General features: G+C 44.7%; 2 protein-coding genes and 1 long non-coding RNA gene across 5 annotated transcripts; 2 read left to right on the top strand and 1 right to left on the bottom strand.

Moving 5' to 3' along the window:
- The first annotated feature begins 11,692 nt into the window (after positions 1-11,692).
- On the top strand, positions 11,693-16,428 carry LOC147964472 (uncharacterized). The gene is made up of 3 exons (XR_015607615.1): positions 11,693-12,100; positions 15,862-15,979; positions 16,062-16,428. It is a non-coding gene; the product is annotated as an uncharacterized LOC147964472 (long non-coding RNA).
- LOC125516294 (uncharacterized) lies at positions 13,043-16,428 on the top strand. The gene is made up of 2 exons (XM_048681778.2): positions 13,043-15,988; positions 16,080-16,428. The coding sequence occupies exon 1, from the start codon at positions 13,492-13,494 to the stop codon at positions 14,131-14,133; it is 642 nt and encodes a 213-aa protein (XP_048537735.2). The 5' UTR covers positions 13,043-13,491; the 3' UTR covers positions 14,134-15,988; positions 16,080-16,428.
- Positions 16,429-18,149: 1,721 nt separating this feature from the next.
- LOC125516293 (protein RRC1) lies at positions 18,150-26,430 on the bottom strand. 3 transcript variants are annotated; one of them, XM_048681776.2, is made up of 18 exons: positions 26,207-26,430; positions 25,631-25,705; positions 25,394-25,526; positions 25,196-25,241; positions 23,872-23,923; positions 23,653-23,793; positions 23,260-23,379; positions 22,998-23,163; positions 22,771-22,883; positions 22,575-22,646; positions 21,645-21,866; positions 21,121-21,179; positions 20,954-21,032; positions 20,721-20,858; positions 20,006-20,230; positions 19,147-19,925; positions 18,869-19,041; positions 18,150-18,669 (listed from the first exon to the last, which is right to left on the bottom strand). In XM_048681776.2, exons 2-18 carry the CDS (start codon positions 25,688-25,690, stop codon positions 18,404-18,406), a joined length of 2,844 nt encoding a protein of 947 aa, XP_048537733.1. In that variant the 5' UTR covers positions 25,691-25,705; positions 26,207-26,430; the 3' UTR covers positions 18,150-18,403. The 3 variants fall into 3 exon arrangements, with proteins under 3 accessions (XP_048537733.1, XP_048537732.1, XP_048537734.1); XM_048681775.2 differs by having other exon boundaries at positions 26,188-26,374; XM_048681777.2 differs by lacking the exons at positions 25,196-25,241; positions 26,207-26,430 and having other exon boundaries at positions 25,631-25,711.
- Between the last annotated feature and the right edge of the window lie 1,341 nt (positions 26,431-27,771).

Here is a 27,771-nt window from a genome sequence, read left to right as displayed (position 1 = left end):
TCTGGTATGGCGTTGGTAAAGCTCCCCATCCCGAGGCCCAGTGCTTCACTAGTCGCATGGTCCTTCCTGCCTTTGTGTCGTGTCCAGAAGGGACATTGGCCCTCAGTTACCCCCGAACCTTAAGGATCCATGAGGGTACCCGAGCGTTGTTGGTGACTTTAGGGCTTTCATCAGGAGAGGGCTCGTGTTTGTGATCCTCTGTGATAATTGTCGGCATAGAAAACCTGCCCAGAGCCCCTTGCTGAAGCGAAGGGGGCCCTATGCCCTACCCGATGGTCGGCTCCTCCGGTCATGAGATCCCTATTTCTAGGGCTCCGACTAGGTCTTTGTTGCTCAGGTTGCCCCAGACCTCTAGGGCACACGGAGGTTTCTAGGAAGTGATGAGCACATAAGGCTCGAGGTTTGGTGGCCTTCATTTGTTGTTAGGTGAAACGGAGGGCATCACCGGGGAAACCTCACTAGAGTGATTCGTGGTCTCGCCCCAGCGAGTGGATGCCCCACTGCCCTGATATGTGCTTGAGGTTTGTTGGCCTTCGTTTGTTGCTAGGAGAAACGGAGGGTGTCACCGGGGCAACCTCACTAGAGTGAGTCGTGGTCTCGCCCCCATGAGTGGATGCCCCACTGCCCTGATCAAAGATCATAGCAGACAGTCGAGTTATCCTTTTTTCAAAGGTTCCGACCAGTGTCGGTTCCCGACGGGAAGCCGGCTTGGACAACGCGTGCTCCACCTTGCTTTGGTCTCATGGTTCCCTCCCGGCTCCCAAACCATCGAGATGTCGCTCCACCTTTCTGACTTGCTTGATGGCGAGCTAGGAGTCCTCCTTGACACGTCGTCGCCGTGATCCTCAGAGTGGCTGATGCATGGAAGGTGATGACCACAACTTCGTGCTTTCCCATGCCTTTGGTGGCCTTCTTGAAGAGGAGCTTCACGTCACGCATAAGATGTTTGTCGGTTGGGGTGCAAGCACGAAGTCATCCCTTGTGCTTTCCCACGCCCTCGTGCCCTTGCTTTGGTCGCATGGTTCTCGCTCGGCTCCCAAACCATCGAGATGCCGCTCCATCTTTTTGACTTGCTTAATGGCGAGCTAGGAGCCGTCCTTGATGCGTCGTCATGATCCTCGGAGTGGCTATTGCATGGAAGGTGATGACCGCAACTTCGTGCTTTCCCACGCCTTCGATGGCCTTCTCGAAGAGGAGCTTCACGTTCCCCATAAGATGTTCGTCGGTTGGGGGTGCATGTTTCTTTGTTTTTTTTGGCTTGTGTTTCTTGCTTGTTTATTCTCCTTATAAAAAAGAACTTCATCTAGATTTCTTTTCCTTTTGAATGCTTTTCTTTGTATTTTTCTGCATCTAATTATTGCAAATTCTTCAGTTAATTCCTTGCAATCCTTGTGAGATTTCGATTGCCAAGTGAGCTGAGTTGACAAGATTTTTCTCTACATTGAACTCAGCCTCACCGATTCATGCCTATCGGCTAGACCGAACTACAGGGATTACTTGTAGATAGTTCATCGATACAACCGACATGGACTAACTCGGTCTGACCGATATGCATCATCTATGACACTGCCAACTAGGTGTCACCGATGAAAACGGATCGGTGTTACCGATTTCACTACTAAGAAAACTTTTTGCCATTGCAATTGTCATTTCTTCTCCAGCTCCACTCGATGATTCTTATCCTCTACCCGCGTCTTAAAATACATGGTGCTTTGTAGTGTGTCTTGATACGTCTCCATGCATCTATAATTTTTTATTGTTCCATGCCAATATAATACAAGTTTTACATACTTTTGGCAACTTTTTATATGATTTATTGGACTAACCTATTGATCCAGTGCCAAGTGCCAGTTCCTGTTTTCTGTATGTTTTTAGTATCGCAAAATATCCATATCAAATGAAGTCCAACAGCAATAAAATTCCATGGAGAATTATTTTGGAATATATGTGATTTTTGGGAGTTGGAATCACCGCAAACGAAGGCCCGTGGTGGGCGCAACCCACCAGGGCGCGCCAGAGGAGCCAGGCGTGGCGTGGTGGGTTGTGCCCACCTCGTACGTCGGTTGGACCTCCACTTCGGGAGCAAGGGAGCTTATATCAAGAAAAAATTGTGTTAAAATATCAGCGCAATCGGAGTTACGGATCTCTGGGAATATAAGAAACGGTTTTCGGCCAGATTTGGGGAACGTGAAATAGAAGAGAACAGAGAGGGAGATCCAATCTCGGAGGGGCTCCCGCCCCTCCGCTGCCATGGAGACCAAGGACCAGATGGGGAACTCTCCTCCCATCAGGGGGAGGCCAAGGAAGAATAAGAAGGAGGGGGCTCTCTCCCCCTCACTTCCGGTGGCACCGGAGTGCCACCGGGGCAATGATCGGGACGACAATCTACATCAACAATCTTGCTACCGTCAACACCAACTTTCTCCCCCTCTATGCAGCGGTGTAACACCTATTCCCCCGTTGTAATCTCTACTTAAGCATGGTGCTCAACTCCATATATTATTTCCCAATGATCTATGGTTATCCTATGATGTTTGAGTAGACCCGTTTTGTCCTGTGGGTTAATTGTGATCTTGGTTGGTATGATTGTATATTTTATTTATGGTGTTGTCCTACCGTGCCCTCCGTTCTCGCGCAAACGTGAGGGGCCCCCGCTGTAGGGTGTTGCAATATGTTCATGGTTCGCTTACGGTGGGTTGCGAGAGTGACATAAACTTAAACCCGAGTAGGTGGGGTATGACATATGGGAATAAAGAGGACTTGATACTTAATGCTATGGTTGGGTTTCACGACCTTAATGATCTTTAGTAGTTGCGTATTCTTGCTAGAGTTCCAATCATAAGTGCATATGATCCAAGTAGATAAAGTATGTTAGCTCATGCCTCTCCCTCATATAAAGTTGCAAGAATGATTACCGGTACTTGTTATCGATTGCCTAGGGACAAATAACTTTCTTGTTGACACAAAACCTTTTACTAAACACCTAACTTTTATTATCTTGCAAAGTACTTCTAGTTTTATTCTTGCAAAGTAGTTCTAGGATCACACCTACAAAATAGTTTCATACTCCCTCCGGTCCTTTTTACTCTGCATATAAGAATTGTCTGAAGTCAAACTTCATAAAGTTTGACCATATTTGTATGGAAAAATATCAACATCTACCATGGTAAAGTTATATAATGTGAAAATTTAATTCATGTCGCATCTACTGATATTGATTTCACATTATGAATGTTGGTATTTTTTTCTATAAAGTTGGTCAAACTTTACGAGGCTTGACTTCAGATAAATCTTATATGCGAACTAAAAAGGACCGGAGGGAGTACTTGTTTCCGATAAAGCAAACGTCAAGTCTGCGTAGAGTTGTATCGGTGGTCGATAGAACTTGAGGGAATATTTGTTCTGCCTTTAGCTCCTCGTTGGGTTCGACACTCTTATTTATAGAAAAAGGCTATAAACGATCCCCTACACTTGTGGGTTATCAAGACCTTTTTCTGGCGCCGTTACCGGGGAGCAATAGCATGGGGTGAGTATTCTCGTGTGTGCTTGTTTGCTTTATCACTAAGTAGTTTTTATTTCCTGTTCTAAGTTGTTCTCTATCTTTAGTTATGGATATGGAACACGAAACACCAAAAAAATTAGTGGTACTTGCTACTCATGGAGATGGGGAACCTCCTAAAACCCTCAATGCTCGTTATGTGAAAAATATTATGCACTACTTTGATAATCCTAAGAAAACCCCATTCAACTTGATAATGGGAGTAACGTTGGATCAATGTGAATACTTTAGGGATTATCGCTTGACTCAAAAAGGAAAAAAATTATGGGATCAAATTGAAATGTTGCAATGGTATGCTTGGAATCTATGCTTGAGATATGATTATACTTGTTGCTCTAAGATTGAAGTTCCACACCTTTCTTATTCATGCGAATTTAATGATAATGAAACATTGGCTTCTTATGCTAGAGGTATATATGATTATTATGATGTGGAACGGGTAGAAGAATTTGTTGCTTTTAAGGGTGCTTATGAAATTGAATATTTGTTTGAAAAGTTTGAAGATTTTGATGATTCAGTTTATAGACCTGAAAATCTTGTTATCCTTAAATATTTCCATCCTTAAATATTGATATGATAATTATAAATACAATTATGATATTGATGTATTTATTGAGAATAACCCCGCTATCCAAGAAAAGACTAATATTTTGTAGGAGTCTATGGAAGAAGGAATTCATGAAACGGTGAGCTCATTGGATGAAAAAGATGGTGAGGAGAGCGTAAAACAAAAGGAGGAAGAACGGATTAGCTACCCATGCCCACCTTCTAATGAGAGTAACTCTTCAACTCATACATTATTTAATGCCCCTTCGTTCTTACCGAAGGATGAATGCCATGATAATTGCTATGGTCACATGGATTCTTTTGAAATATTCCTTTTTGATGAACTTGATGCTTGCTATGCTTGTGGCCAAGATGCCAACATGAATTATGCTTATGAAGATGAACTTGATATTGTTCCTTATGTTAAGAATGAAATTGTTGCTATTGCACCCACGCATGATAATCCTATTATCTTTTTGAATTCTCCAAACTACACTATATCAGAGAAGTTTGCACTTATTAAGGATTATATTGATGGGTTGCCTTTTACTATTTCACATGATAATTTTGATGAATATAATATGCATGTGCGCCATCAAATTCATATCATGCATTATATACTGGTGCGGCATGCCCCACAGCATTATCGCGGCCAAAGGAACAAATTTTATAGCCAAGAAGTTCAAAGATTATTGCAGTCAGCGCAATATCAAACTTGACTTTGCTTCTGTGGCACATATGCTGTCCATGGGCAGGTCGAACGGGCCAATGGATTGATCCTCGGTGGTCTGAGACCGAGGTTGGTGAAATCACTGGATAAGGCCGATGGGGAGTGGATTGAAGAACTTCCATGCGTCCTCTGGAACCTGAGAACAACGCCATACCGGTCTACTGGCTATACTCCATTTTTCATGGTATACCGTCCTCCCCAGTGACCTCGAGCATGATTTCGGTCACGTATCTTGTTACAGAGCTGGAGCGTCAGGACGATATGGATGCACTGGAGGAAGCCCGGGAGATCGCAGTGGCTAGATCGGCTATCTATCAACTCATGCTCCCCTGCATCGTACTGTCGATCCGGTCGAAGCTATGGTTGCACCGGCACCACGAGTTCCGTTCCGGCGAGCTGCGGCTATCCTAGTGCCTGCCATCACCACCATCTGACGTGGCTCCATCCTAGCTTTGCGTAGCGCCAAACCGCACGTCCAACCGATGTCTGTAGCGTCATTCCGGTGCATCTCCGCCATGGGAAATGGTCGCCACTGGCTAAATTCCAGCGAGCTGACGTGGCCGGCTTAGTAGTTAAGCATCCGGTTAATTAGACCATATGAAGCTGACATGTGGGACCCATGTGCTAGTTAATTAGCCAAATCCTTGTAGTTAGAATTATTGTTAAACCGAGTAGGCCCCACTGGTCAGGTTTGGCCTGGATGACGCATGCTTTGACCGAACCCACTGTCAGTGAGTGGCTGACTAAGAGATGAGAGCATCCAGGGGCGGAGCTGGGCCCCGGGCACCCAGGGCCCAGGCCCGGGGCATGGAGTTTTTTCAAAGCTATTACCAATATAGAATTCGGTATGGGCCCAGGTTGTAGCCCAGCCCACATGCATAATGCTCTTCCAATTTTCGAACTGTAGAGCGTCGTCCCACATGCACGCACGACAGGCTGACCTACACACGCACACACCCAGAGGATCAGATGCAGCCGCCGCGCGGATCGACCTCCGCCATTTGCCGGGCTCAACCCTAGCCGCGCTATCAGGCCTGGTAACTGTTGGAGATCACCTGATGAAGCACAGTGATATTGTGTTGCCCAGATGCGTGTCCGCCGTTGATCTGTGATCCAACGAAGCCTAGAAGACTTTACCACTTCGCTACCGAGCTGCGTTTACAACCGTAGATCTTCATCTGGACGGCTCAGACCGTTGTCAACTTACTTTTAAAAGTTACCGCATTGCTTTTACCTGCTGAACCTGTTGCTTTCTACTTTTAGCTCTGAATTCTCTTTATAAACCCTCCTCCGGCTTTTGGAGAGGGGATCGGGATTATTCTGGGCTTGGCCCTTGTAGCCGCCGTGTTCCGGCAGGCGAAAACCCTAGCTAATTGCTTCAGATCTGAGTGAATTAACCACCAAATTTCCCACCAATTTCCTTGTGTTCATTCAATTTCTTGCAAATTCAGAGACAGCTACTACTAGGGCATGTCAAGTGGTATACAGAGCGTTGGTTGTAGTCCTTGGAGGCGGGATTTGAGCCCAGATCCAATCTGGCCCCCCGATCTGGCGTGGCGGCGGTGTCGGCGGCGATTGGCAGCAGTGGATCGATCGGCAGCAGAAAGGTGGAGTCGTGGTTTCTGAAGAACAATTCTTCAGTGCAAAATCCCACCCAACCCTCCCTTCAGTGTTGTTTACTTCGGCGATTTGGTCTCTTTCCAATCTGATGGGTGCAAGTGAACCAGAGTGGTTGGTTACCGGACAACGGGTGTAAAATTCTTCCGTCCTTGCAAGTTTCATTCTTATACCTAATCTGCAAGTAATTTCCAACAAAAACCCTGAAGACATGGCAGGTGAGACGCAAGATACCGATTGTTTGGAGCTTGAATCGCTGTAACTTGACATAAAAACACTCAGGCAAGAGCGCGAAGAGGACAGAAAAGAGTTCTACCATTTCACAGACTCTGTCAACAAGAACTCCGCTAGCATACAGAAGAATTTCAAGAAAATTCAGATTTCCTTGCTGAAGTTAACAGTAGAGCAGTCAGTCGACGAAGAAGAGGAGGAGGAAGAAAGACCAGATCCGCTGTCAGGGCAAGGAAGCACGGCTATACCTCTAGGAAGGCCAAAGCAACTCCCAAACAGCCACCTTGCCACTGAGAAACATGACCCTGCAACTGGGGGATCTGCTGTTCGGGTTGACAAAGCAACAGGCAGAGAGCTAAACATGGACGGCACGCCAAAGGGCCCTTATAGGCACCCTAATCACACAGCTAACAAGCAAGACTTCCACACCCATCAGCAACAACAAGGTCAGGTCCCAAAACATATCTTGATAGTGGACGAATTACCTGAAGCAGAGGTCAGAAGAGAAAGGAACAGACCTTATACACCTGAAGTTCGAAGAAATCTCCTTTGTGTTAAACCTGCAAAGTTAAACATTGCTGAATTCGATGGAGTTGATGCAGACTCTTGGAGACAGAATATTGAACAGTATTTTTCAGCTGCAAGAACCCTAATCGAGCAAAGAACTGAAATAGCAGTTTCATATTTAAAAGGTGAAGCTATCCAATGGTGGAGAGGTACAGGGTTTATTGTTCATCACACTCTGTGGCACAAATTCTGCTCTGCGATCACACAAAGATTTGCAGTAACATCTGTATGTGAGAATGTGAAAGCCTTCCACAAGTTAACACAACAAACTTCAGTTGCTCAGTATATTTCAGAGTTTGAACAACACATGAACTTGATGAGGAGGGACAACCCTGCAATACCAGATGACTATTATATGCATAGTTTCATTGCTGGGCTAAACCCTTACATCCAAAGTCACCTGGAATGTTTACAACCTGCTGACATGACCAATGCAATGTGGTTAGCCAGAAGAATTGAAAAGTCTTGTCCTCCTACCCTCACTCAGAAGCCTCATGTGCCCAACTACAGAAGAGGAACTACAGGAGAAATATATAAACATGTACTCCCTGCAAGTACATCTCCTGCTGCTGTTATACAACAAGCTAGAGAAAAGGGCATTTGCTATAAATGCAGAGAACCATGGTTCCCAGGACACAAGCAAGTGTGCAAGATGTCACCAAAAGCACAAGTTCAGGCACTGCAAGAACAAGGGGAAAACCCTGACATTATTTACATAGTAGATGCAGAGGAGCTACATTCAGATGGGGATGAAGAACCTCCTGACAACCAAGAATTAAAAATCTCCATGCATGCTGCTACAAGAGTACCTGAAGATAAAAAGAAACACACTTTTACTCTCCAGGTCCAAACTGGAAAAACAGTGGGTCTAGCTTTGGTGGACAGTGGACGTACTACTACTTTCATCTCCCCTGCTCTTGCTTTACAATCTGGTTGTCCAGCCACACCAGTGAAACAAGTCCAAGTAACAGTTGCTAATGGGGGTAAATTATTCAGTGACTTTTCTCTCCACAAAATCAAGTATAGCATCCAAGGAGTAGAATTGGTATCTGATTTCAGACTGTTGAAACTCACTGGATATGACATCATACTGGGAGCTGACTGGATGTATCAGCACAGCCCTGTCACTTTTGATCTTCCTAACATGAGATTGGGGATCAGACAGCCCAATGGGCAACAAACTACTTTCATGGATGAGAGTTTGCCCACTAGCCCTTGCACCCCTATACTGCAAGACATGAAAAACATACTTGATGACATGCTGACTGGAGCTTTGATGTGGATGCAACCAGTGCAGTTGGAAACCATACACGACTCTGTCCAAAAACCTGGAATAACTACATTATTAGAAAACTTCAAAGATGTTTTTGCAGAGCCCACTGGGTTACCCCCACAAAGAGAATGTGACCATGCAATCAACCTTGAACCTGGAGCCCCAGTGATAAATCAGAGAGGATATAGATTGCCACATCATCAGAAAAATGCATTGGAAGAAATCATTAAAGATCTTCTCCAAAAAGGGATTATCAGATTAATTCACAGTCCATATTCCTCTCCTGCTATTTTGATCAAGAAAAAGGATATGACTTGGAGGTTATGCATTGATTACAGGAAATTAAATGCACACACAATCAAGAACAAATATCCCATACCCATGATAGAAGATCTCTTGGATGAATTGAATGGAGCAAAAATCTTCACCGAACTAGATTTAAGAAGTGGGTATCATCAAATCAGAATGAAAGAAGGAGACATAGAAAAAACTGCTTTTAGCACACACATTGGTCTGTTTGAGTTCTTGGTCATGCCTTTTGGAGTGACAAATGCCCCCCCCCCTCCTTTACAGAACTCATGCACACTGTATTGGGGCCATTACTAAGACATTGTGTACTAGTTTTCTTTGATGATATCATCATTTTTAGCAAGACCTACAAGGAACACTTGGAACATGTAGCCCTGGTATTGGAAGCACTCAGAAAACATTAGCTCTATGCAAAGCTCTCTAAGTGCACCTTTGCACAAAACAAAGTGGAGTACTTGGGCTATGTGGTGACTGACAAGGGAGTATCTACAGATCCTGCAAAAATAGAAGCCATAATAAACTGGCCCACACCTCAGAATGTGACACACTTGAGGAGTTTCTTGGGATTAGCAGGATACTACAGGAGGTTTATTCAGAATTATGGACTGATTTGCAAGCCACTATTTGATGCACTGAAAAAGGAAGGATTTCAATGGACTGACAGGCAAATGACTGCTTTCCAACAACTAAAAACCAGGATGACTTCTGCACCAGTCCTTGATTTGCCTGATTTCTCCCTTCCTTTTGTTTTAGAAGCTGATGCTTCTGGATATGGAATTGGAGCAGTATTAATGCAGAAGGGACAACCCATTGCTTATATGAGCAAAGCTCTAGGCCCTAAAGCTGCTGCCTGGTCCACATATGACAAAGAGGCATTGGCCATCATTGAAGCACTTAAGAAGTGGAGACATTATTTTGCTTCATCCTCAATAATTATCAGAATTGACCAGCAGAGTTTGAAGTACATACAAGAGCAAAAATAACTGAAGGGGTGTAGCACAAACTCCTCATTAAACTCATGGGGTACAAATTTATAGTGGAGTACAAGAAAGGCAAGGAAAATAGAGTAGTCGATGCCCTATCTAGAGTTAAATATGCCCTGAATGCCCTGGGCTCTAGCACTGCAATTCCCTCTTGGATTTCTGAAGTGGTGAACAGTTACAAAGGAGACACTAAATGTTCTGACTTAATTTCTAAATTAGCAATAGATCCAACTGGCCAACCTCCTTATACTCTCACCAGTGGAGTGCTCAGATACAAGGGAAAATCATGATTGGCAACAAAAGTGAACTGAAAAATTCCTTGCTCACTTCTTTTCACAAGTCTGAATTAGGAGGACACTCTGGGGAAAGAGCAACTTATCACAGATTGAAAATCATGTTTACTTGGCCTGGCATGAGGAAGGCAGTGCAAACCTTTGTTCAACAGTGCCCTGTCTGTTAATTGAACAAGGCCCAACATGTGCACCCCCTGGCCTATTGCAACGCCTCCTAGTTCCAGATTTTGCTTGGACCCACATTAGCATGGACTTTGTGGAAGGGCTGCCCAAATCTGAACATAAGGACATGATACTGGTTGTAGTTGATCGTTTCACTAAATATGCTCACTTTGTGGCCATGAGACACCCCATCACTGTAAAGAGAGTAGCACAAGCTTTCACTGACAACATATTCAGATTACATGGCCTGCCGATAGTGATAGTAACTGACAGAGATAGAATATTCACTAGTCATCTATGGCAGCACTTGTTCAACAAAATGGGAGTCAAATTACACATGAGTACTTCTTACCACCCCCAATCAGATGGACAAACAGAAAGAGTAAATCAATGCCTTGAGAATTACTTAAGATGCATGGCTTTTGCCCATCCCAAGAAATGGCACAGTTGGCTGTCAATGGCTGAATGGTGGTACAACACCACTTTCCATACCTCACTAAAAATGACTCCTTTTCAAGCTCTATATGCCAGACCTCCTCCCCTGATTGCTGAACTGATGTTACCACCAGTGGAAGGTGAGGATCACCAAGCTGAACTGGACAGAGACACAATAGCCCAACAGATCAAGGACAATTTACTCAGAGCACAAGAGAGAATGAAGTTCTTTGCTGACAAGAAAAGATCTGGGAGACAACTGGCTGTTGGAGATATGGTCTATGTCAAATTGCAACCTTACAGACACACCAGCTTGAGCATACACAGACACCTGAAACTTCACTCCAAATACTATGGGCCTTTCAGAGTCATGGAGAGAATTGGAGTTATGGCTTATAGACTCCTCCTGCCCGGAGGCTGTCAACTTCACCCCACTTTTCATGTAAGCCAACTCAAGAAACACATTGGTCCTGAAGCTGTACCTAACCCCAAATTGCCTCTACTTGATGAACATGGCAACATGCTCATCCAACCTGAAGCACTGCTTGAGCGACGACTAATCCCACAAGTCCACGGAGACATTAGCATTCCAGTGGTACAGTGGCGTATCAAGTGGCTCAACCTACCAGTGGCAAATGCCACCTGGGAAGATGCAGCTTTCATTCAGAAAATATTCCCTGCTTTTCATCCTTGAGGGCAAGTCTGATCTTCGTCGGGGGGAATTGTCAGGCCTAGTAACTGTTGGAGATCACCTGATGAAGCACAGTGATATTGTGTTGCCCAGATGCGTGTCCGCCGTCGATCTGTGATCCAACGAAGCCTAGAAGACTTTACCGCTTCGCTACCGAGCTGCGTTTATAGCTGTAGATCTTCATCTGGACGGCTCAGACCGTTGTCAACTTACTTTTAAAAGTTACCGCGTTGCTTTTACCTGCTGAACTTGTCGCTTGCTACTTTTAGCTCTGAATTCTCTTTATAAACCCTCCTCCGGCTTGTGGAGAGGGGATCGGGATTATTCTGGGCTTGGCCCTTGTAGCCGCCGTGTTCTGGCAGGTGAAAACCCTAGCTAATTGCTTCAGATCTGAGTGAATTAACCACCAAATTTCCCACCAATTTTCTTGTGTTCGTTTGATTTCTTGCAAATTCAGAGACAGCTACTACTAGGGCCTGTCACGCGCTACCAGCATTCCCCCGCGCTGTCGTCCCGATCCGGCGCCGTCGTCCCATGCTGCTACCAGTCCATAACCGTCCGCCATGGGCCATGGCCGAGCTCCCGGCCTCCCTCCGGCCTCCATCGTCTTGCGCGCGAGCCGGGAGCCCAACCTCCGCTGCGCCCCGAGCGTCGTCCGCTCCAGGACGAGGCCGCCGTGTTGTTGCGGTCCTACCGGCTGCTAGGTAATTTTCTGACCGAGACTGTGCATAGTGCGTATATACTGAATAACTGAAGTATTTAACACTGAACTTTTGAGATGATATTTAACACTGAACCTAGGACTGCATTGAACTGAAATTCAATGGAAAAAAACTGTGTGTGTAGCAGTATGTATATGTCTTGCATGTATTGCTGAACTGAAATTTAAATTTTTTAATGAAATTTGGGACATATATAAGTGTTAAGTTTTTTGGAATGTTAGTACACGGTTATTTTGGTTAGTAAGTGCAAAAGTTTTTCAATATCGGCCAAAAAAAATGTTTTGGCCCGGGGTTTGCTTGAATCCTGGCTCCGCCACTGAGAGCATCTCCAGTTGAGCCCCCAACAGCCCCCCCCCCCCCCCCCCCACACACACACACAAGGCCCTCTTTTAGCGCCAGTGCAGAAAAAACGGCCCAGCCGCATCCCCAGGAGCCCAATTTTCGCCGTTTAGGCCCGAAACTGGCGCCGGCGAATTCAGGCCAAACCCGGCGCGGGGGGGGGGGGGGGGGGGCGCCCGGGGGCGCCGGGGGAATCGTTTTTGGTGCGAAAGAACGGCTGACCCGCCGAGTCAGTGACCACGGCGCATCATCGTCCTCATCGCCTCGGTTCCCGCGGGGAATCAATGTCAAAGCTGACGCGATGCCGCACCGGTCAGCCTCCATTGATACCTCACGGGCGGCGCAGTGAAGGCGCGGCGACGCGCGTCTCGCCCGATCCTGCCACGCGTACACACGTCGGCTGCCCTCCCATCACCCACGCCCGGCTATAAAAAGGCCCTCCCTCGCCGGGGAGCACACACACTCTCGACCGAGCTCCTCCTCTCGCCGCCAACACCCCTCTCGACCGAGCTCGCCTCTCCGCCTTTCTCCCTGCCCACGAGCATGGCCGAGCGTTACCCAGGCGACGCCGCGGCGGCTAACGGCTTCAGCCGTCGTCACCTGCACGAGGACGAGGCGCGGCTCCTCTAGGAGGCCGACTACTCGGCACCGCCGGACATGCAGGTGCCGGGCATGTGGAAGCTGAGCACCGGCGGAGTGTCGGTGCCACCGGCGCTGCCCGGCGCGCCGAGATCGCGCGCATCCGGTCCTCCTTGACGGAGGAGGTGCGCAACCAGCCGAGGTACGCCCCCGACAGCAACACGCTGTGGACGGTGTACTTCAAACGCCGCCACGCCGAGCAGCTCGCCTCCTCGAACGGCGTCGAGCCCCGCGGTCGCCACAACTCCCAGGGACGGCGCCAATGGTGGGGCGTCCCCGGCTGCACCCTCGAAGCCGTCCTCGAGCACATCGAGGCCGGCAACACGCCGCGCCTGGAGTGCCCGGCGCCTCCCACCTTCTCACGCCGTCGCGGCAGCTCATGGACGCCGCGGCGGATGGAGACGGCGACCTCCGAGCACATCGAGGCCGGCAACACGCCGCGCCTGGAGTGCCCGGCGCCTCCCACCTTCTCACGCCGTCGCGGCAGCTCATGGACGCCGCGGCGGATGGAGACGGCGACCTCCTCGTCGTCGGGCTCTAGCTCCCTCTCCTCCGGTTCGCCGGCACTCCGCCCCGTCAAGCCGGAGCCAAAAGGAGACGCCACTCGGGCGTCGCAGGTGCGGCCTCATCATCCACGACGGTGGACGCCCCTCTCCTTCTTCCCGGCTCGTCAGGCCGAAGACCGAGCCAGGGTTGCTCCCCGTGAATTAGAGCACGCGGACATGACCGCCGCCGACGAGACCGCCCTCAAATGGGCGAAGGCGCACTGCGTTCGCGAGCAGGTGGAGCGCCAGCGCCGCGCCCTCGAGGAGATCGCCGCGGATGCGTGGAGGGTGGCGTCGTCATCCTCGACAGCGACGACGAGGACGCGCCCGGGTCGTCCAACCCCCCGCGCATCGGCGACGCTGGTCAGGGGTCCAACAGGGACGGCGGCGACTACACCCGGTTCTACAGGCTCCTCGGCATGTAGAAAGCGGGGCTTTTCGGCAGCAGCGCGGCGACGCAATAGTGCTAGGCGTTTTTTTAGTTTAGTTTAGATTTATGTGTTTAAGTTTTTGTACAAATATCAATGAAATCGCGACGAATATGCGTCGTGTTTGGCCGAACTTTGGCCGAGTTTATTTTTCAAAAAGGGGGTCGTGGGGTGGCGGTTGGGAAACCGACCGCCCCCACGCCGATATTATCGCCCCTGGGGGGCCGAACGGCTGGAGATGCTCTGAGTAACCCAAGGTCAATGCTGGCAATTCTACAAACTAGTCCAAATACCTTTTCCCTTGATACTTGAACATGAGTAGATAGTTCCTGATATAAGTCTTGCGGAGTATATTTGTAGCTTAATTAACTTGTTGCGGAGGAGACCACTAAACCCAATGGTGGTTTCTAAGTGGCTACAAATTAACTTGTTGCAGAGGAGACCACTAAACCCAATGGTGGTTTCTAAGTGGAATTCAATGTCCACTAAGAAGGGTCGTTGTATCTTCTTTCAGGCCTCTTGTGCCCCTTTTTAAACTTGTCTTTAGTAAGACATATTTTGCTTCTGCTGATGCTTGTTGTATGTTGGGTCATGTGACCTTTGTGTGTAAATAACACTGCTACGATTTGCTCTTTAGAACCTATGTGCTTCGAGTCGTAGAGTTCGTGTTGCGAACTTGTGATACATGTTGTTTCCGACACACTGCATGCATGATAAGTGCACGTTGTGTGTAGGGGTTTGAATTTTGGGTCGTGTACTTGTTAGCGGACTTTCAATACAGAGGAGTATCGCATGTGTTATGAGAGCTCGGGAGTTTGTCACACCACGCCAGGTGCTGACGCTCCAGCTCGGACACATCGAGCAGACACATGCACTGGGAGCTCGGGAGTTTATCACGCCATGCCAGGTGTTGACGCTTCGGTCCAGTTGCATTGCATCAACTATTGTATGATCGTTCCTGATTGAGTTATATGGCCTGGATCTCGGGTCGGAATCTTTGATGTGCAATTGCTAGCAGTCGATCAAATACGGGGTGAAGCAACTTGACTATGCGCTGGGGATTCATTCCCAGCCCTGCATAGTCCTTGTATGGTAACGATGGATTCCCCTACATCGGTTGATGTGATCCCGATGTAGGACTGCTGGACCATTGTTCCTGGCTCTCCGAGAGTATTTGGCGCCCATGGAGCAGTCTGTATGGCTGTTATTGTCCGGACGCGAATCTCGACTTCCTGTATGCTCCACTACAGCTAGGTCAAAGGATACTGCAGCGTTGTAAACCGATGAATTTTCCAGCACAAGCGGGGGTATATAAAAGTTCAGAGCATTCTTCCTACCCTTATCATTTTTTTCATGTACATGTGGTGCTCGATGCCTCAATGGTCATACCATTGATATTCATGTTTTTGTTGTTCATCTTTTGATGTTAAACTGCTAAGAACTACTACTTTATTATGTTTATTGGTTTATCTGGTTCGTCATTTATTACCAAAATTATTTGTCTGTGATAAATCTGAACATTCTGTTTTGTTCTATTTCTAAAGGTGCATAGGGGGAACAAAACTTTGTAGCTAAGTACAATTCCAAATGCTGAAGTCAATCCTTTTTATGAATCATTTTTGCTGACACATAATATCCTTTGGCCATGAGAATGCAGGATTATGCAGAGTTGTTTTTATTATTGCCGGAAAAACTATTCCTATGTAGTGCTGTGTGATGGCTTTCCGCATATTATGCTAATGTTTTTGTCCGAGGCTTGGCCTTTCGTGACGGTTTGTTGCTGCAATTCCAGACTAACCATGTGTGATTCAACGGTTGAGAAAATGGAAATAGAACTTCTGACTAAAGTTGGGGGTGTAATGTTTGGACATTATGTTACGCAAAAATGAAAACCCTTTGCATAGAAAGAGGTACTTGAGGTACAATCTTGCTTTATTCAGATGCATTCCCAACTTCTAGTAAAAGTTAAAGATAATTCTTTGCTTAATGCAGCGCCATCCAATGTTGTAGGTGAGAGGAAACACAACAGAATCTGCTACAGTTGAATAAGGTGAGCACATGAGGTAGGGCGCCAGGAAATGGTGGAGGAATGGAGTTACAACGCAGCACAGCTACGATGGCGAAGCTTCAGGAGGAAGAAGGATTATATAGGAACGGAGGATCAGGAGATAGATGCCAACTTGTCTTCTAGCAGGGTGGGGATGGAATGCGCAGTAGTTTCCAAAGAGAAGGAAATAGGAAAAGGCCGGCTTTTGCCATGGCGTGGTCAACAAGTGCATGTGCATCGTACTTAAACTTGGGTTCATAAAAAAATTAATCCTTCTTTTTCGAGTTAGGGAGAAAACAAACCTGACTACTATTTTCTGGACGTACAAATGAAAGTTGAATGAAATGTACCGGACAACATTTTTTCTTCGAAAGGGAATGGTACCGGACAACATTTCAAATGTAGGGTGGAAGGAAGGCCTATCTCTATCAATCCAACGGTCAGAACTCCCAATTATCGTCGAGATGGACTCCATGGTGGCCTTGAAGATGATTCAAGCCCAGGATGAGGACAGATCCTTATATTCAACCATTATTAGAGAGATTCGTCATTTAATGTCTCTTCGTAGAACTTATATTAGCTTTGTTAATCGTTCTCAGAATAAAGTTAGCGACAGTTTAGCGTCGTTTGCGAGGGTTGAAGGAAGAACTATGACTTGCCTTGGGTCAGGACCTTCAGTTTTCCTAGAGTTAGCTCTTGCAGATTGTAATCATATTGATTCTGAGTAATACAAGTCTTCTACCCGCAAAAAAAATGTAGAGTGGAACAAAGAATTATGAAATACTCCTTCTGTATTTTATTTGTGAATCTGAACGCTCTTACATTTCTTTACGGAGGGAGTACGAAACGTGAGCGCTCTTATATTTTTTTATGGACGGAGTACGAGACAAAATTTGACTCGCAGGAAATGACAAGCGTAAGGAAGTACTTCTTCTGTACTGAAATACTTGTAGTTGGGGGAACTTGTACTACTTTTCCTTAGCTATGAGTATTTCGGTACAAAGGTTATAAATAGGGAAGAAATGCATATCTCAACCCTGAACTCTTGGTTTAGTCTAATTTACAACCCGAACTTCAATACCGTTTAAATTACAATCCGCAACTCTTAAAACTGTTCAGGATTCAACCCTTTCTCCCCCTGACCGGTTTTGACCCATTGACGGGAGGAGACCAGCATGGCGGATGTGAGGGAGTCACGGCCTCATGAACAGAAGACCCCATCGGCCTGCATCAACGAAAATAAAATCCACCATCGGGCTCGTGGTTTACAAAAACAACTTCCTGTAGATCCTGATCTTCAAGGACCCAAATGCACCTGGCCATATTACATTCGAGCAGAGAATGAAGCTATGAGTTATCTGATCTGCACAATCCACAAACACTCCAAGAAATTGCTCAGAGTTTTAGCAAGAGCTGCCCTACGAGGGTCACATTGATTGATTGAAAGGCTTGAAAGAAAACATAGTTCGGAGAGGGGATTATACCTGTTGATACCGGATTCCAAAAATGTGTGCATCGTTCCCCACAAGACAAGAACCTTTATTTCAAAATAAAAAAATTTATTCGAGTCGGAAATGAGAGATTTTTTGTTAGTCGACATGTTGTGATGTTGCAGCAAGTCTGCTGTCGGTAACGATTGCTGAGCCAACCTCCGTAGGAAAATTTTGACCTTAACAAGCACAACTGTTTTCCACATCTTAGACCATGCCTTTGTCTAACCTTGGAACTAGATGCATCCGCGCGCCCCTCTAACCACACCTCACGTCTGTCTTTAGTATCAGCTAGCATCCAATAGGCCGATCTGACTGAGAAAAGCATAGAGCGAATGATCTTAATATCCATGGGTAGAAACGTCTGGGGTCAACCGATCAGTATCCCACTCCACATTGGCTGTGAGCGGGGGTTGCAGCAAAGGCACACAAAATCTCGTGGGAGCAAAGTTTTGTTGCCATACTGGTTAATCGGTTGGAGCGGATAAAAACGAGAAACAAAGAGAAGGGCAATTCATAAAAAACCTTAGCACAGCAAATCCATAAACTTGCAACCGATGCCATCCAAGTTCATTAAGCCGCGGTCCATGACGACAATGGGCAGCATTTCAATCATTCAAAGTCAACATTAGATGTTTGATAACACTACTTCTGTTCTTGAAACTACAAAAAATAGTTCCCCGGCTGACCCCATTACAAACAGGTTCGTGGAGCCCATGTATGGCGCATTTAGGCAGCCCAGCTCATATGAGTGCACAGCAGGTTCAGGCAAAGGATGAGTGCCCAGCAGGTTCCGATCACCTTCCGGTTCTCCTGTCCTTTTCCCGGTCTCTGCTGCTCCTATCGTGGTGATCATCCTTCCCTCGGCCTGAGTTTTTTTCACGCGCCCTGTCTCTCCCGGCATCATTGCCATGCAATCTGCCTCTGCTGCGATTGTACTCTCGGTCTCTATCCAGTGATGACTTCCTTGAAGGACTACGGCTCCTGCTCCGGCTGCGAGGCCGCTTCCTGGAAGAATCACATGCATCATCCGCCCTTTCTCTCCGTTCCAATGATAGTCTCTCTGGAAAACAGAACAATGTTTATCTTATGAGATACGCACCAGGATAACAAAAAGTTTGAGTTATAACTTGGGTCGTTATCATTATCAGATGAATTACTAAGTGAGCTACAAAATAAGTAATAGATGGATGGATGTGCGAGAGAAACGGCATTTCTATTATCAAACAAACAGGGTATTCCCTTCCTGACTTCTTACATACCAGAAGACCACCTGTTGTTTGCACCATCTATTGAAGACAAACCATAGTCTGATTGAAGGCGCCTACGGTGGCTGGCAACCTTCCTCTCGATCTCCTCCATGCTATGCAACCCCTTCTCCTCTAGAGATTCACGATACTGCATTACAGCAATCTCAATCTGCCTTAGCTTCTGCCTGTAGATCAAAAAGGAGTTGCTACTGTAAGTAAGAAGAATGTGCAACGTAAATCAAATGGTAGAATGATTAAACATTTGCTTTTGGAGAGGGGTGTGGGTGTACCTATGCTCTTCATCCACAATTGTAGCTGGGTGGTGAATTGCCTGATCGGTACTAATTTCGGTTGTGTCCACTTTCCCAGAATCACCAACAATATCACTTCCAGATGAATAGCTTAATCCCAATCCTTGACCGTTTATTCTATCTTCATCATTGTCGTTGTCCTCTCGGTTCCATTTAGAAGCTGGCAAAACAGGATCAGCTTTCTGCTTCTTGCTTGAAACTTGTTCAGGTTCAGGAGATACGCACTCTCTAGAGCGTCTTTGGCCTGTTTGCATACTGTGACGAGAGAGCCCCAGCATATCTGATTCACTGTCACCAGTACCATCTCCAAGCCTACGAGCGTTCAAACCAACATCCTCTCTTCCAGCTCTATGCGGTTCGCCTTGTACATATTTCATGGCAACGTCTTTCTGATATACTTGCTCCTTCTCAGCCTCTTCCAAGCTGAGCAATCTGGCAACCATCGTCTCTTTACCACCGCAAAGTGAGAGGCCATTATGCCTACAACGACGTTCAAGTTCAGCAAGTGGAAGACTCAACAGCTCCTTCGTCGCCGCTGCCTTTCCTGTGGCCAGGGCACCATCTTCATCAAGCCTAAACCCATTATTATCCTCAGAGCTAGTTTTCTTTTCAATTTCTGGTGCATCACCACATAGAGAGTGGAACGAGGTGACCCCAGAGTTGCCTGGTCTAAGAAAGGTAGCTTTTAGCCCATTCAGATATGCATCAGAAAACAGGAACCAGTCTGCCCATACTTGTAGAACTTTCAAAACCCTCTCCTGCAAAATAATGAATTATTAGTAAGAACATCAAAGGAAAACAGTTAATCTCTGCAACTCGAGAAATCTAGCAGCATTACCTTCAGAGCTTCAGCAGTAATCCTTCCTGTGATACTGCAATACAAGTCATTGAAGCTCTCCATGACATCAGGTATAGCAGTCTCAAACTTGGTTCGAAATGCAGAGGCATTCTTCACAGGAGCACTACTGTTATGAAGGATGTCGGACACTAGCATAAGCCGTGCAACCTTAGTTGGGATAGGTGTCTCCTTGAGTGTCAAAGATTCTACAAGAACCTCGACAATCTACACAAAACAAGAACCAATGTGTTCTCATGAAATATGAAGAACAAAATATAATTGAAGTGCACAACAATATTCAGTAGACCTCTGAAGTGTAGTTCACGACAAATAAATGACATCAAGCAGAGAATAAAACATGTACAGTTATATATAAGACCAGATGGTCCTGATAGTCAAAATGTATCACTATATGTGTTATATTGTTTATTTACTCTCCTTGGACATAAATTAGGCCTCATCAAAAGCATATGTTTAAAACAGATAATTCATCAAGCTTGCAAAGCACAACCACAATCAGGTTTACTCATAATGATCAAGCTATTAGCTAACTCAGAGTGGTCACAAGTAATAACAAGAAAGAGCTATTAACAGGACACGTGAGATCAAATCAATCAAAACAATATAACAAACTCATAATCATAAGCTATAGATAATTCAAGGCAAAAAGAAGAGAGGAATTAGCTGATTAGGTCAAATGTGCAAGGGGTACTACCTCTCCAGCAGCATCAGCATTATCCAATGCAAATCCCATAGCCTCCCGTATCTGACTTCTCTCTAATGTCAATGCACGCAGCATGTCCTCAAATTCATCACGTTGTGTCTCGGTCAATGTGCGCTCCACTTCAACACGCTGGAGAATGGAACACAAATTAATCATGTAATGGACACCATCTAAAAGAAGGCAAAGTAAAAAAGAACATCTGACAAGGTCCAACCAAACCTTACCCTGGTTCTACCAGCTGCAAAAGTAGATTCTTTTTCACGATCAGGACTTCGGCTGGATGGCAAAGCAGGTGGAACCCATCTAAAGTAACATATTTAATACAAAATTGTCAGATCATCAATGAACACGGTTACAAACACATAATGGCACTGTTTGCCGTCACTATTACCTTCCACTTCCTGTAATCATGATAAATGGTTCTGTTCGCCATCGTTGTAAAGTATCGCCCTGCGTTCCAATATCACAAGAATTTATATTAGTGTCATATTGGTAGAGTGATCCCCATATAGCTAGCTCATACATGTGGTTTGCATATGTAAGAAACACATGTATCTGGTTCCTATAACGGTCTTATATTCAAGCCAAACATTAGTAGACTGCCGAATTTTACAGAACAAGCTGATCAGGACATACTAAGAAGGAAAGAACATAAATTTCGTTGAACTAAATAATTGTTCATTTGGAGCAATTACTAGGTACTCTCTTTGCAAAACATATACACTGGTAAAATGTCGTAACGATAAACAAAAAATATGCATCTGTATTGCAACCAAAGATAGCACATACAGACAGCTTTACTATCACCACGTGACCAAAATAACGGAGATTGAATGGACAGAACATAGACAGTTTTCTATTGTTAGATCATAAAGATAACATTGAAAATGTAGAAGTACAAACATCAATTGATACCTGAGCGAATGAGTATAACCGCCAAACATAGTATGTGTGTTCTTTAGATTTAAGATCAAACAAGAAGTTAAATAATGCTTTTCCTCGTCCTCGTTCCATTATAGCTTGTTCAAAAGCACATCCGCCATCAAGTACATGCAGGGCCATTGTATCAATCACATGCCGAAGATGTGAATCATCTGGCGGAGCAACCATTATATCAGGAACATTTGGAGTAAGCACCTGTCAAACCAAATGAGTCAGCAAAGTGAAATTACATATTTGACTAGAAAACTAACATGCCAACATCCTTATCGATGCAGAACTTATTGGATTCTATCTAGGCTAATGAAACACTACAGAACATAGCTGGCAAACTCACATGCAATTCAGTGCTGGTAAAAGGTTTAAAAATCATATTAAAAATTTGACTGAAAACAGTACCTGACCCGATCAGTTATTGGGAGGAACCGGTTTTCTCATGAATGGTTCCAATATGTATAAATTTGTAACACAATTTTTGAATTTGACCAGGGCATTACTATTCGACCATTCAAATTCACATTTTTCTCAGACTGGGATTATTTTCCAGGTAGTCATTAGGATATATTTAATCATTACCCCAGTGATGAACACATGTGGAAGGACTACAAAATTAATGCGACACTGAGAACAGACGAAAAGATATTCCATAAGTTAATTCGTACGCAACAAGGGAACATAGAATTTTCTCTCATTCCATAGAACTCAAGCACTCATGTTTTCTGAAAAAAATTCTGAAATGATATTATGATTTATTATGAAAATGAACCATTCTTCATCCTTCAAAAGGTCTCAATGAAAAACATGGGAAATTTTTCAATGATATTGCTTTATTGCAAGGATGGCATGGATATTAAGGCCACAACACAGCACAAGGACATTTGTAATAATAACCAAAAAGTCACCAACCAGCTCTGAGGTTTGCTGTGTAACAGATGCAACAGGTGGACCTCCAGGACCAGATATGATGACAGTACCACCCTGCATAACATAGAAATACAAAATGTCATCAACAACACGAAAACACCAAAAACGTGCAAAACTACTTGCAACTTCCACAAAAATTACAAGTATTACGTAGGGACTTTGGGATGAAAGAATCAACCTCCTTGTTTCTGATAGCCATGTGTCCTGGAGGAGGAGCAGGTAGTGCTTGTGATGGAAGAGCAACAGATTTCCCCCACCCAATCTTCAGCTCATAGTCATACACAACAACACCTGAGATAAATAACTCAGTAAACTAGAAGCAGGAATACTAGTAGTACTTCAAAAGTATGAATACGTTTCAGGTTCCTATAATATGACATCCACTATATGGAAGTGCACAGTAACCTTGCATTTCATCCTTGGCTGCCTGTCCTTCTGCTCTATTCATGAATGCAACAAAGCCACAATGCCTTTGCCTTTTGCGTTCTTCTTCTGTTCGAGGCCACATGATCTTGACGCTTGCAATAGGTCCAAACCGACCAAATGTCCGCAGAAGAAAATTCTCATCCACCTAACAGCATACGGTTTACATTGCACGGTTAAGATAATCATGATGCATGTACACTTAAAATTATGTCTAGACAGAACAAGTAGTGGGGAAATCGACCTTAGGAGAGAGATTGCCAACATATAAATTTGTGGTTTGCGGATCTCCATCATCAAATGATCCTGGCAGTCTCCCAGTGGGATCAAATTCATCTGGTAGTTCATCAAAACGGCTAGAGGGCTGCAGGAAATGGCTTCAAGCATCAGTATACAAGGACAAACTACAAAGATTCTGAGAGGGGAATGGGAATCAATCACAATTTTATCTTATCAGCTGGAAACATGTTAGAAAAATGTTTCTCCAAGTTAGCAAACAGGATTTATTTTCACATTCTAGTCGCCTAACAAGGAATATTTCAGCATATAATCAAAATTACCCAATCATTTATTTCATATTACGTCTAGTAGAACGAACCAAAAGCTCCACTCTAACATATACTAAAACAGAACCTACCACGGAGGTGTCACCATGTCGACTGGCACGTTCTTGATTACGCCTTTCTCGAAGCTCTTTCTCCAGCTTCAATTCCTCCATGACAGTGTCTATTGCCCGTGGCTTTCCTCTTTCCTTTTCCTTTGGCCGCTCATCTTCCTTCTGCAGGTCAAGGTAATGCTCAACTGAAGAACCATACTGACTACAGACGCAATCATGAGAATAACGTCAGCGACAAACCTTTTTCTCCGGTTCTCTCCCAAATGAGGGTGGCACAAAAGATGGAACATACCTGGATAAAAATATGCTATGTATAAGGTATGTATTACGCTCGTAAGTTACTATGCCGCATATCATTTGTACACTAGATGACATGGGGTTATGGATAACAGCAACAGCAAAAGGATATTTGAGTAATTAAACAAAAAAATACTAATTTACTCTCTACAGGGCTATTTCAGGCATTCTTATTGAACTGCTGAAACTTTCACCTTCCACTAATTTGTGTGCTTTCTCTATTCAAAATCATGTCAATCAAATATATGTGCATATTTTATTAATTTCCCCACAAGTTTGAATCCATTCTAGTTTATATATAGGGAGTCTAATTTATCCTACCATCGGGCCATGCCTCAATGATTCAGTGGAAACCACAGAACATTCTTAACTTATGATAGCATGGGACGCGAGACAAGTAAAAGTCAAAGTAAAGCTCCAATCTGCATTGCAGGTTAAGAGTACCTACATTTTTCCACGTTTGAATAAAATAATAATATAATTAGTTGAAAGCATCGGGTTTTGAAGCAAACTCATATCAGAATTAGTAAACGTTCGCTGCAACTAACAAAATTCTATTGCTTGAATTTTGGAAGTTGGTTCAAGATTCTAGGGGAGTACAATCAGCATCATTGACATTGAAAACTTCACAAAAGCCTGACACATTTGGTAGTTATTACATTAATACCATCAAATATGGCATTTGCTGCCAATGAATTATTATTCATACAGGTTTTACAAATTTAGAGTTATCTCACAATTAATTCCACTTTGATAGAAACAACATGGATGCTCTCTCCATGGTATGTGACTCTAAAAAGTCATGACCAGATTACTCGTGTACTATAAACAAAGCAGAACACAAATTTTGTACCCCTAATACATTATCAAGATCTTGAGCATCAGGTCAGCGCAACGATGAATAGCTATTTTGAGGAAGCGCAACTATAGTCTGCACTACAGCATAAATGCAGGTGCATTATGTGTCATGAAATGAGATGGCATGGCTGTTCATAAGGCCAGACAAGACTATTTTCTTCTTCAAACCATGCATATTTTAAATGCATTCAGAACTTGGCAACAAAAGGTAAATAAACTAATAATTCAGGAGTCATAATTGTAACATATAGTAAATTATAAGCCAGAATATATCATCAGGCGTTTTAAAACTGCTCATGCTTGGGCTCTGAAGTCCCATTTCTGGGTATATCAGCACATGATGTCTAAAGATGTAGCCGTGGTGCCACAGGATACCATCTTCTAGAAATCAAGTATTTATTTCAGTTACCTACTGCCCTTCTTTGGAACAGACCCCCTATCTTTGGAATTTCCACCTGTCATCGGCGAATGAATAAAAAGGGCAGCCTCTTGATTAATTGGAGCAATAAAAAGAAACAGTGCATATATCCATCATGATTGATACTGAAACTACAAACTGGAAGGTAACCATGGCAAAGTACAGGAGAATGAAACCCCTATCACTAACCTTCAGAATCAGCTCTCAGCTTGGCATTGGGGTCGATAACACCCCCTCGGACAAACTTTGACCCAGATGCGCTTTCACCCTCAAATGACTTGACAAACTCCGCGTACACACGCGCCGCTTCATCTTCCTCCCTCTTCACAATACCAAAGAGTTAAACTCAGATATGAACCAAAAGTGTGTGCAGAAAGCAAAGTGAAGTATCTCAGGAAAGGTTTAAAAGGGACTCAAACCCCTGACCTTCTTCCTCGCCTCCTCGTTCTCCTTATGCCGATTGAACGGAACCTTCTTCGAACTCATCTGGACAATATTTGCCTGCAATCATCACCAGAGGGTGTCAGAATCCGACAACTTCAAATATTTCTACTGCCATATACGCCATCAAAATAAAATCTACACCACCACATAAGAAAACACGCAGGGAAACACATGAACGTGAGGACTGAAGTCATAGTGGTCACTCTTGTGCTAAGAGCAACAGTTCCCAGACTCCCGCTGAGGGGCTAAGCCCAGGCACAGGCAGACCCACCCCACCTACACAACCTTACGCACGCGCTAAAGCGCAATGCGACCCTACCAACGCCAGGCACAAACCCTAGCTCAGTCGAACCCCAACTTTTTCAAGGGGGGGGGGGGGGGGACAAGCTGATGTTAGATCAAACCGGGTCAAATCGACGGCTAACTGGGGTAGATTCAAGCGTCTCAGGAAGTAATAAGGGTATGCATTTGATTGCTCGCAGCAACGAACAAGGAACTCCTAGAAGTATCCAGGCGCAAATAATTTAGGGCTTCCGTACCACCGAGAGAAGAACTCGCCTGGACGGATCTCCTGTCCGCTCCGCTCCACGCTAAGGCAGTGGGCGGCGCGGCGCGGCTCGGCTGGAAAGGAATCTCGGGCGCTTCTTCTACGGCGCCGGCGGAGAGACGATTTGGCGACCGCCTGAGTCGGGAGTCGGCCACGGTAGGGGGGGATTGGGGCCGCTGGGAGGCATATATTGGTCAGGGACTCGGGAGCAAGGTGTGGACCTACACCGTCCGTCCGATCAAGAGCCGGTTTCCAGATCAACCACCTACAGGCTATACAGTCAGGGACGGACACGGGCAGATAGGCCGAGGCCAACCACATGTCCAAATCCGAAGAAAACCCTTGTTTGAGAATCCAAAAAATATATTACTACTTGTGCGTCTTAAAATGTGTTCCCTCTTGTAAACTAATACTGGCAAAAAATGCCCGTACGTTGCACCAAATATAAAATAAATCTCATAGTTCATATGGTATTCAAATGTTTACCTATCATGGTGAATAATAAGATTTTCCAATTAAATTGCTTGTGAAACTCATAAATATCCACTTTATGAAGATCTCATTATATTTCAAAAGCTCGTAATCTTTTTTCTACTAATAAAACCTACTTCTTCAACTCGCTCTAAAGAAGTTGAATTGTGTGTAATAAGTTATTCTTATTTAACAACCCTATGTAAAAGTAATTACAATCTAACCATTTATCGATCAGCGGGCACTGCTTCGATGCGAAAGTAATTGTGCATCATTGGCATACTTGTAACAGTTTCAAACAAATCATATCTTCATCCCTATATCTCACAATCCCTATTAACATTAATTCATATTTATGCTTTCGCATTTCAAAAATATGATGACCAGAAAGTAAAGAATTTACAATACTTGCGACATTTTTGTTGTGCGTCAACAGTAGGAGCACACTCTTCATGCCAACATGACTGATGACCCACAAGTATAGGGGATATATCGTAGTCCTTTCGATAAGTAAGAGTGTCGAACCCAACGAGGAGCAGAAGGAAATGATAAGCGGTTTTCAGCAAGGTATTCTCTGCAAGTACTGAAATAAATGGTAACAGATAGTTTTGTGATAGGATAATTTGTAATGAGCAACAAGTAACAAAAGTAAATAAAGTGCAGCAAGGTGGCTCAATCCTTTTTGTAGCAAAGGATAAGCCTGGATAAACTCTTGTATACAGAAAAGCGCTCCCGAGGACACATCGGAATATCGTCAAGCTAGTTTTCATCATGCTCATATGATTCGCGTTCGGTACTTTGATAATTTGGTATGTGGGTGGGCAGGTGCTTGGGTACTGCCCTTACTTGGACAAGCATCCCATTTATGATTAACCTCTCTTGTAAGCATCCGCAACTACAACAAAAGTATTAAGGTAAATCTAACCATAGCATAAAACATATGGATCCAAATCAGCCCCTTACGAAGCAATGCATAAACTAGGGTTTAACCTTCTGTCACTCTAGCAACCCATCATCTACTTATTACTCCCTAATGCATTCCTCTAGGCCCAAACAATGGTGAAGTGTCATGTAGTCGACGTTCACATAACACCACTAGAGGAGA

The sequence above is a fragment of the Triticum urartu genome, chromosome 6A (genome assembly GCF_056163025.1).
Source record: "Triticum urartu cultivar PI428250 chromosome 6A, HENAU_Tu73, whole genome shotgun sequence".
NCBI classification, from domain to species: domain Eukaryota; kingdom Viridiplantae; phylum Streptophyta; class Magnoliopsida; order Poales; family Poaceae; genus Triticum; species Triticum urartu.
The sequence above is the reverse complement of the archived record's forward strand: the minus strand, read 5'-3'. Positions and strand labels throughout refer to the sequence as shown.

Bases quoted from the DNA above. Each gene is read 5' to 3' on its own strand.
- LOC125516294 (XM_048681778.2), top strand. From the start codon at position 13,492: ATGGAGACGGCGACCTCCGAGCACATCGAGGCCGGCAACACGCCGCGC.
- LOC125516293 (XM_048681776.2), bottom strand. From the start codon at position 25,690: ATGAGTTCGAAGAAGGTTCCGTTCAATCGGCATAAGGAGAACGAGGAG. The intron at 23,924-25,195 runs GTAACTGAAATA...ATTTTTATCCAG, and splicing joins GTTCCAAAGAAGGGCAGTAG to GTATGTTCCATCTTTTGTGC. The intron at 21,867-22,574 runs GTTGGTGACTTT...TTGGTTTGACAG, and splicing joins CACAGCAAACCTCAGAGCTG to GTGCTTACTCCAAATGTTCC.